This window comes from Blennius ocellaris (genome assembly GCF_963422515.1).
Source record: "Blennius ocellaris genome assembly, chromosome: 24".
NCBI classification, from domain to species: domain Eukaryota; kingdom Metazoa; phylum Chordata; class Actinopteri; order Blenniiformes; family Blenniidae; genus Blennius; species Blennius ocellaris.
This window is the reverse complement of record NC_137673.1, coordinates 2,179,857-2,190,027: the sequence shown is the minus strand read 5'-3', so window position 1 is coordinate 2,190,027 and position 10,171 is coordinate 2,179,857. Positions and strand designations below refer to the sequence as shown.

At 45.6% G+C, this 10,171-nt stretch overlaps 2 protein-coding genes across 2 annotated transcripts in view; one reads left to right on the top strand and one right to left on the bottom strand.

Moving 5' to 3' along the window:
* Positions 1 to 1,239: 1,239 nt before the first annotated feature.
* Positions 1,240 to 8,333, top strand: ect2l (epithelial cell transforming 2 like; the record flags this gene model as incomplete). The annotated part of the gene is made up of 21 exons (XM_080520108.1): positions 1,240 to 1,338; positions 2,591 to 2,703; positions 3,333 to 3,495; positions 3,566 to 3,803; positions 3,923 to 4,115; positions 4,197 to 4,347; positions 4,761 to 4,926; positions 5,296 to 5,424; positions 5,526 to 5,618; positions 5,686 to 5,880; positions 5,957 to 6,060; positions 6,134 to 6,256; positions 6,325 to 6,411; positions 6,488 to 6,597; positions 6,990 to 7,137; positions 7,206 to 7,279; positions 7,352 to 7,508; positions 7,574 to 7,639; positions 7,793 to 7,881; positions 7,956 to 8,128; positions 8,203 to 8,333. The coding sequence occupies 21 exons, from the start codon at positions 1,240 to 1,242 to the stop codon at positions 8,331 to 8,333; spliced, it is 2,802 nt and encodes a 933-aa protein (XP_080376234.1).
* A 634-nt stretch (positions 8,334 to 8,967) lies between these two features.
* Positions 8,968 to 10,171, bottom strand: part of filip1l (filamin A interacting protein 1-like) — a 55,000-nt gene continuing 53,796 nt past the window's right edge. Inside the window, exon 6 of the mRNA XM_080519729.1 lies at positions 8,968 to 9,961. Coding sequence (XP_080375855.1) covers positions 9,746 to 9,961 — 216 coding nt within the window. The 3' untranslated portion in view covers positions 8,968 to 9,745. The remainder of the gene's footprint in view (positions 9,962 to 10,171) is intronic.

The window sequence follows — 10,171 nt, the reverse complement described above, 5'->3', positions numbered from 1 at the left end:
AAGACTTGGTGGGGAGATACATACAATACCCTTGTTAGTGCTACATACATTTTTTTTCTTTTTACTAATACAGTAATCACAGTGATCTACATATTTTCCAACTGCCATGAGATTAAACCAGCCTGAGCAGCAACAGAGCAAAAAACCAAAATAATCACAACAATTATAACAAAAGCAAAAACAAAAGGACACAAAACAAAGAAAAAAAAAAGGAGAAGAGAAAAACAGAACGAAACGAAAAAAACAAAAAACAAAATAAAAAGCTGTGGTATTAAGTCTGTTCGATGAAATCCATTGGCAAGTTCAGCTAATCTTTCAATTCTGATCATCTGTTTGCTCTCTTCTGTGGATTGCTAGAGAGAAAGGAGAGATGTCAGAATTTACAAAATTAGACAGAAAGACATACATAATCTCTCAGATGTTTCAGATATGTGTTTATGGGGCTGTAACAGCCTTTGTTCCAAAACAAAAACAGTATGATGTGTATAAAGTCAGTGATTTGTACTTTTTTGCCATGTACCAAAATAAAAGACTGTTGAATGTGGCAGAGCTTTGTGTCAGGTTGAGATCAGGAATAATAGCTCAGGGAATTGTCCGGCCCCCGGGTCCTCAGCTTTCTGAAAATGTGGCCCTCCCAAAAATAGAGTTGAATAGTCCTGGTCTACACGGTCAAGGTGCACTACACATAAAACTAAAATTAGACAGATATATGATAAAAAAAAAAGGTGAATTCTTGTGATAAAATGAAAATCTCAGCTCCACAACAACCCACCAACATACATTTAAAATATCTCAACATAGAAAACGAAGGTTAAAAAAATGATCAGTCAATAATTCTTTTAGTTTATATATATATATACCCCTATTTTGGCCAGCAGGTGGCGGTGTTACACCACTCTTTCTCAGTGTTTTTTAAACAGAGACTTGAACTCCCTGTCATAGATACACACACTATGCTTTATGATTGATAACAAGCATTACTATATTCGTACTGTAATTTTTACATATATATATATAGCTTGACTAAACTGCACTCAGATTTGTTTAGTTTCCTCTTCCAGCAAACCTCCTGAGTTATTCACGTGCGGAGGAATGTGCAGGGCTCCTTTTGTTAGTGCGTCTCCAAGGTGACCGCAGCGCAGCGGACAGTTTCAGGACAGAGAAAGTCAATCTCAATTTCTACCATCGCGGAGAAGGAGTCCTCTCTGAGCCAGCGGTAATCTGGTACGCGGTTGGATTATGGCGGACTATCGTGAGGCGCAGCATGCGCGCAATATGCGCTCTGACGCGCGCTTCAGCAGCTGGACGCCTCTGCACAACAAGCAGCAGAATCTGCAGGTAGTCAGCAGTCATCCACGCGAACATCTTAGAATTCGTGTTTCATTTGAATGCATGGAGTTTAAAAATACAAAACAAAGGTTTCCTGGTTATTTTGGAATAAGTTAAATAAATATTTTTTTCCCTGGGAGTGAGAACCACATGTCCATTATAATTATTATTAGAATAGATTCAAAGCAGTAATTAGTAAGATTAAAGTTGTGTCATAGTTTTCAACTCACTAAAAACAACAACCTCACTGGACTTGTATTTATTTTTTGATGAAACACAATGAAATAAAAGCCAACATTTGTGTTAGAATTGCCTATAGTAACTATGAGTTAAATCACCTACTCAAAAAATGGGCATCTAGTTTTTCTACAGCCAATTAGATTGAAAAGTATTCTACTTTTAAAATCATAGCTTACTAATGTGTGAATCTCGGTGTACTTTCACACGTTATTCCCATGCTTGTTTACTAATATTCTACTTACTGTCTAATAATCCTATTCCTTTATTTTAGGTATTTATTGAACACATTCTCAGTGGAATCTGTCATGAACACATTATTTGGCACTGGTATTGGCTATGAAATTAAATGTGGTTAAAAGTGACTAATTACGAAGGTAAACTTCATTTAAGTACTTTTAAATGAATCCCAGCAAACGTTTCTTTGAGTTTTCGAGTATGCCATTCGTCGGCCAGCAGAGGGCGGGGTTACACAGCTCTTTACAACTGAGAGCCTTGAAATACAGTGTATAACAGACATACATACACCGACTATGCTATACCCAACATACAAACATATCCAACACACACGCACAAACAAAAAACACATCCAGAGGCAGTGTTTCACAGCTTAAAAAAGACTTTCAAAAAACCTCTTTCCATATCAGTCCATTGAACTTCATTTTTTTTTAAGGAAAACTGTCCTGCTCAGAAAACAATGAAATGCAAGTGAAAAAAAAGCTTGACTTTTGAAATCTGACTATAGTATTTCAAATGGGTCTTAAAGTTCCAGTTCCAATAATAAAACAGCCATTGTTTACAGAGAAATAACCAAACAATCCTACTTGAGCGGCTCCGGAGAAGAACTGGAAAATCGATCCCAGCAATATAAACCTATAGCAGCTTCACTGAAAAAGAATCCTTTGAGCTTAATGCTCATTTAGATGTATTGTTCTTTGTGCTACGTTTTCTGCTACTGGTAGTTGTATGAAGTCACAGCACCCTCATGGTGATTCTGTCCTTTCTTCATTGCTTTGCTCTCCAGTTGTTTGAGGAGAGGGTGAACATGGTGCTGCACTGGTTCGACCTGTGGACGGACCGTCAGAGGAAACACCTGCTGCAACGTCTTCTGACTCGCTGCACCAAGTTCCAGCTCAAGTCAGACTCTCCTCCGTTCACATGGTGTTGATATTGTCCAGATCAAGTCGAAACCAGGACCAGACGGTCCAAGACAAGACTAACACTTTAAAGGGCAGAGACCAAGTCAAAAGCAAGTCCAGGACATCTCAAGACCAAGACTTTAAAGAGCTTAATCAGAGTTAAGACCAAGAAAAGACAAAGACATTGAGTGATCGAGACCAATTCAAGAGCAAGACCAGGGAATGTCAAGACTTAAAGGACCTAAGACCAAGACTTTAAGGGGCCAAGACCAGATAACTTCAAGACAAGTCCAATACTTAAAGTGATCAAGATCAAGTTAAGACCAAGACTAGGAAAGCTAAGGACAAAGACAAGACCAAGGCCAAAACCAGAACATCTCAAGACTAAAACAAGCCAAGATCTTAAGGGGCAGAGACTAAGACCAAGACCAGGGCATTTCAAGACCAATGCTTTAAGAAGCCAAGACATAGTCAAGACCAAGACTTTAAGGGGGGTGAAACTGAATGAGGACCAAGCCTTTGGAAATGTGGACGTATCTGAACGTTCGACAACACGACTCTTTACACATATTTCGAATCACATGATCATTTCTTTTAAGAGCAGATTGTGACTGATAATCTGTGCAGACACTGCAGAGATCTTCTCATTCAGACGGTTCCAGCGACTCAGGTGGACTTCACAGCGGTGCTACCTCGATTTCTGTCCCTCGACGTGTTGTCCTTCCTGTCCCCACGTGATCTCTGCAGGGCGGCCCAGGTCAGCTGGCACTGGAGGGTCCTGGCTGAGCAGGTAAAAGCGATTCTATTGGGACAGTTTGTAGAGAGAGGAAAGAAAGATTTAATGCCTTGCTTCTGTGCAGGACTGCCTCTGGGTGAGTCGGTGCGTCAGGAAAGGCTGGTTTCTTCCCTACGCTCCGGGAGCGAAAGAGTTCGGAGCGTGGAAGAGCCACTACATCTCATGTGTGTCCACACTGGACTGGCTTTCCCCATGGGAGGCCGCCGAGCGGTACGGGACCCGCGACCAGCCCGGTATGGAAGAGGAGGTGGAGAGGAGGAAGATGAGGCAAATCATCAGGGACAAGGTTCAGGAGGAGAAAAGTGAGTGGAAATGAAGGAAATGAAAAAGTTAGAGTTCTTTCGTGACACTTCTACTCACTGCTTCCAGAATGTTCAACGTAAATACATTTGCATTTGTTGTACCTCTGTTATACCTGCAGGGTTGTCTATGAGAACCAGGAGGGCCTGGGGCAGCTATACCAGGACTGATGGATTCCAAGATGGAGTCACGTCTCAAGCCACCTCTCTTTCTAGGATTGAAGGGTCTCCCGGCATCAGTCTCAGTCTGGATCGGGGACGTCCCATCACTGCCGCTCAGAGCCTGGAGACAATTCAGAGCAGTGGTCTGAACAGGTGACCACAGGATTGGTCTTTGCAGGTTTCCTTGTTTTCAATCTTTTACAATAAGTTAAAAATAAGTAACATTTTTTACAGTGAACAACTGGCCAGGCCCAGAGGGCTCCTATCTTTTACTTCTCGCCCTCCACCATCACACACATCCCCTCCTCCTCCTCCTCCTCCTCCTCCTCATTGGACCGCCTCCTCCCTCTTACTGCTTGTCTCCAACTCGATACCAGCCTATGAGGTGAGAGTGCCTCTATCCACCTGGCATTATCATGCATTTCGGGAGATCTGATAAAGACTTTTGGACTTTCATGAAGCTTTTAATAACTATTGCTCTTTAATACCTATTACCAGTCCCTTTTCAATCAGCTGGGCAAATTTGAGATAAATTGTATATAACTACCAAATCCCAAACTTTTTTGGGAGTTTTCTGAAGTTTGTAGCGTGTCGCACTTCCGGTAACAAAGCCTTTGTGGTGAGACGTGTCCCTGACCGCCTTGGGAAGTGGTTTGAGTGAAAGCGCCTTATTGTTTGCTGTTTACGCTTATCTTAGTGCTCGCCCTGAACACACGTTAATGCCAGGCGGAAACAGTCCCCGATTGTCCACAGGCCGCCTCTCAAGTGTGACGATGAAGCTATTGTCTCTCAATCCAGATGGTGCTGACTGGAGTGAAGGCAGAGGTCATGGTGGTGCTGTATGACCACCGGGGGAGCCTCTCGGCTCTGTTGGCCCAGGTGGAGCGAGCCGTCTGTGGCCGACCCATCCGGAGGCTTGGACTGCTCGCCCCGGGCGGAACGGAGGAAGTCAGCATACTGCACAGTGAGTATTTAAAGACTTTCTAAAGAGAAGGCCAATAAAATCCCAAGTTCATGACGTTATGCCACAGAAACAACTTCGTTGTGCTGTTTTCTTGAGAAAAAAGGCAAGTTACCTTTGTTCGGTAAACAGTCATTCAACGACCACCAAAACTCAAAAGTACACAGACGTTATCCCAATTCTTTGATCCATAGACTCATTTCACTGATTTCCTCACTTCAGCATTTGGTTCAAGGACCATATGTAAGGTACTTTGTCTTGACAACTAAAGGTACCGATCAAGTTTTTGAATGTCTCAAACCGACAATTGATGAAAAACTACATAGTTGGAGAAAAGAATATCTCAGTACTTCTGTTTCTTTGACCTGTCAGACAGTAGCCTGTTGGAAAAGAGTCTGCTGAACCCTGATCACAGGGAATTCTGGAAAAAATTGAGTGTCTGGGTGGCGCCGAGTCAAGAGGGAGGGGGAATCGACATCTTCTGCCCACTTGCTGCATCTGGTAACACACACACATATATATATATATATATGATATAATCCAGTGTCTGAATCTGAATTACAGTCATCTCACAGATCAGATCATCTGTGCTACCCTCACAGCTTCAGGAGTCTCTGTCATGAACAATCTCTCTACTCTGACTGGTCTTGAGGTTCAGGCACCGATGGGTCTTGCCACTGGAAGTTTCCAAAACAGTACGTGGAATCTAAATTAAATCTTCATTTTCAAAAGGGCATCACAGTAAATCTAAGCATGTGTCAGTCCTCAGCGAGTGGTCTGACAGCAGGGTCCACGCCGGACTCCCGGCGGCTCCGGCGCTGCGCTACTTGGGCGAGGGTGTGCTGCAGGCCTGGTGCATTCAAGCCTGGTGGATGGCCGAGGCTCTGGGGCAGATCAAGCGCTCCCTGGGGCGACAGCTCCAACGGTCCGGCCTCCAGGCCCGCGGCCGGGCTCTGGGTGAGATTCTCCCGTCACATCTGGATCAAGAGCTGGATGCTCCAGGGTCCTGTTAACGCAGTTCTGGTTTTCATAGGACTTTTTCTGTGGGATAAAATCTGCCTGGACAAGCTCCGTGTGTCCAGAGATGTCGGCGAAGCCCTGACGGAAGGACTGACTGCTCTTTCAAGACGAGACGAGGTGTGGGACGTTCTGCGAGGAACAATAGGGGAAATAAATAGGTGCAACATCTTTTTACTCTCGCATCTTTCAGACCAGACCACTGGAGTTTCTCTCAGCCTTTCTGACAAGATGGAGTGAGGAGAAAGATGCTGAGGAGACAAAATGGACAAACACAGAAGTAGAGGAGGCGTCTTCAAGACCTGATCTGTCACAGGTGTTTGCTTAGAAGAGAAAGGTCTGACGGAGAAGGTTAGATCCTGATCGTCTCTTCCGTGTTTTCAGACCGAGTTGGATTGGAGAGGGACAGTTGCCAGAGAGCTGCACCACAGCGAGCGTCTCTATCTGGAGAGACTGGGCAGTGTCCAAAAGGTATACTGATCCAAGAAATTCTTCCTACATCCATTTATAAGACGTTGCCCCGTTCATTGTGCCTCGTCCCTCTCAGGTGTACCAGGAGCGTCTGACAGAATCTCTGAAAGCCAACCGAGCCATTCTCAGCTTCACCGAAATCCAGATCATCCTGGTTCCTGTTGCACAAATAATGGAGCTGAACAGGTAGGCACACACAGATACCGGAAAAAAGTATCCAGTTTAATGCTGCATACAGCAAACTCATGAAATATAACTGATACAATGGTTGAGTGTTACGTGACGTCATCGGTCATCGAGAGCCCGAGCAACGTTCGCAGTTCAGAGATTCTATAATATCAAAGTTACTCTACATGTAGGAGACAGTTTTAGTCAAATGTCAAATGTCAACAGCTTGTACAATAGAAGCAACTTAATCATTAGATGTATTGACCAGCAGAGTCCGTCCGATGTTGCGTATCATTTGCGTATAGGGTATCAGTAAGGCTCAGTACTTAAAGGTAAGCAAGTTAAGGCGGAATTGGTGCGGTTTAAAACATTGTGGCGTTGCGTTGCCGTACCGCCCGTGCTCGTCGCAGGGCGTTCGAGGTGGACCTCCGGGCCCGGGTGCAGCAGTGGGGGGCCGACCAATGTGTCGGAGACGTGTTCGCCAAACTGTGCTCCCGCCTCAGAGTCTACACCAACTACCTGAACAACTACCCCACGGCCCTCAGCACCGTCGACAAGGTACAAATCAATGCAACATCATCTTCACGCTTCATGAGACGCAATGTGATCATGTACGTTTGCCTCAGTGCAGAGAGACAAAACCGGCGTTTCGGGCTTTCCTGAAGACCGTGGACAGGACTCTCGCGACACACATGCTGAGGTAAATAAATCATGCTAATTTTTACAAAATCCATGCGTCGACTCTGCACTGATCACCTGCATGCTTGTGAAGCCTGCAGGAGCTCCTGCTCAGTCCGGTGTGGAGAGTCGACGAGTACGTGACTCTGCTACAAGCTCTGGCTTTACACACGCGCCCCGAACACCCCGATCACACGGACGTCCGCGTCGGCCTCGACACCATGCTGCGGTTCAGAGACTTCATTCGGAAGGTACAGCGTACGATGTTGGATTTACTCTTCATGCGTGTGAAATTACAACAACGCGGATGTTTCAGTTGAAGTGGAACTCTGAGGCGGACGGGCTGATGGACGAGACGCAGCAGATGATCCAGGGCTGTCTGGTAAAACTCGTCTTTGATAATAAAACCATTGGAGATCCACCTACATAGCTTCGCTGTGGGCGACAGATAAATGACACTGGTGTCAGAGCGTCCCTAAAGACCCCATACACTGAGTCATGATTTGAATCAGGACTGGGTTTTGTGTGTGTTCAGTCCCTCCATGAAGGAAACAGGCATCTGATGACGAGTCAGGACGCTGCGTTGCTCCGGAGCGCCGACGAGAACGCCCCGGACTCTCTCAGGTAAGCTGATATTTACCTCCGCATTTGTTTTCTGCATCAAAGTCTGACTTCCCCGCGGCGCTCGCATTGGTCAGGACCTTCGAGCACGTGTCCGACGTGACTCTGTTCCTGTTCAACGACGCCCTGGTGCTGACCTGCCGGAGCGTGCGCCACGCGCCGTTCGCATTCGCCCACCGCAGCACGCACACGTTCATGGCATCCGTGGCTCTGGACAGCCTCGCGGTCAGGGAGATCACACACACTCGCTGTGAGTTGGACCAGGACCGCACTCCGGCTTTGGGATCTGCGAACCGTCTCTTCACCCGAGGTGTTTCGTTCCAGACGTGCGCCACGCCTTCGTCCTGGACGGCCCCAGGCGCTCCTGGGTTTGCGCCACCGAGCGGGGCGAGGAGAAGGAGCACTTCCTGTGCGTGCTGCGAGCCGCCATCAGCTCCGCCCTGAGAGGACGGTGACGCCAGGTTCCTGACACTTAAATATGACCCAGTCACAACACGACCCCGCCACCATCCATCATGAAAACATGTTACTTTTAGTATTTGCTTTTATGTTATCATTGCTATGCATGCAAAACCTCCGTTAATTTCCCCGCAAGTCTTCAAACTGCCTTAAATCTCAAACTTTCCAAAATCTCCTCAAAACCCTTCAAACCTCTTTAAATTGCCTTAAAGTGCTTTGATACCCTAGAAAGCCCTTCAAAGTTTCTAAAAACTCCAAAATACTCTGCAACCCTCTCAAAACTCTGCAAACGTCCATAAAATCTCGTCAAACTTCCTTAAATCTCCTCAAAACCCTTCAGACCGAACATCCTCAAATTTTCCAGCAAAAATGGAACGGTAAACCAAAATTACTCACGAAGTGAAGAGTCAGGTCGAGCTTGTGAATCTCTTTTGCCGTAGGTGTGTCTAGTCAGCTGATTACTGTGACACACACACACACACACACACACACACACACACACACAGTCACATGATGGTCACTGTAATGAGAAATGTTGAATAAATGAGAAAATTCAGTTCAAGGTACAAAAAGTCTTTATTGATAACCAAAAATAACACAAATATGACATTTGTTATTGATTATCACTATGAATGAGCAACATTACAACACATCAGGTTTACATTTATGTACATTATTGCCACTGTAATTAAAAAATACCCATAATCCATCTCTACAAACGAAGAAACAGTTTTCATTTACCTGCATGTTACAACAGATAAAGATCCGAGAAAATACAGTCAAAACATTGACACGTGAAGACCCCGTTTACACGGCAACGTTTCAAGTGAAAACGTTTTTGCGTTTCAGAAAAGTGTTGCGTTTCCACGGAAACAGCAGAAACACCGAAAACGATGTAGTTCGCATGATGGGCCATCTACACACATATGTCTGGAAAAATGATCTACTGTGGCCGTGATGCGTATCTGTAGAAGCAGAGTCTCACAAAAGTTGCGTCTCTTCTCTTTCTACAGAGAACAATTTGGAGCATTTTCAAAAAGTTGCATTATCGAATTCACCTAAACTCACCCCCGTTTCCACAGTGACGGAGGCGTGACGGTGTCGTTTTCACCCGGTTGTACGATGACAGATCCTGAATGTTCCACCTTCGGAACACATTTCAAAAAGTTGCATTTTAGCTGCTTCGAGGTGGTATGGTCCGAAAGCTTTGTGTTTTCACTTGAGACGGTCGCCGTGGAAACAGGACCTAAGAGCACACACAACATTCACATTTTGTTGTTTTCCTACTCGACTCGACAAAACGTTTCCTTTCGGGGAAACACAACATGACCGGACACCTGAACCACGACAGTCATCAGAGCACCGCGGACGAAGTTACAGCAATGGCGGAACGGGTGGCGAGGGTCTGTCACAGCCGCCGGTTGGCGAGATTTGGGTTGTTGTTGTTGTTGTTGTTATTGTTGTTGCTGTGTGGCAACGGCGAGTGTGCGTGCGACTCCTTGCCCACTTTGTTCTGGAGGCCCGGCGCGCTCACCGCCGTGCCGTTCGCCACCTTCTGGGCGCCGTAGCCCTTCGGTTTGGGGATCCTTGTAGGACCCGGACGTCGGAATGCTTCGAGAGGGATCTGCGGGTGGAAATGGAGAGAAAGGTGTCAGAAACAGGAACGAGCTCACAGGAGAAAGTTACATGCAATGTCCTCAAATAACCACTAGATGGAGGCATTTACACACTTTCCAGTGAAAACGCAAAACTTTCATCGGAATGTTTACGAGACAAAGGTGCTCTGAGCCGCTGAAAACAAAAGGTTGTTTTTTTTTTAAAATGGCTACCGAGG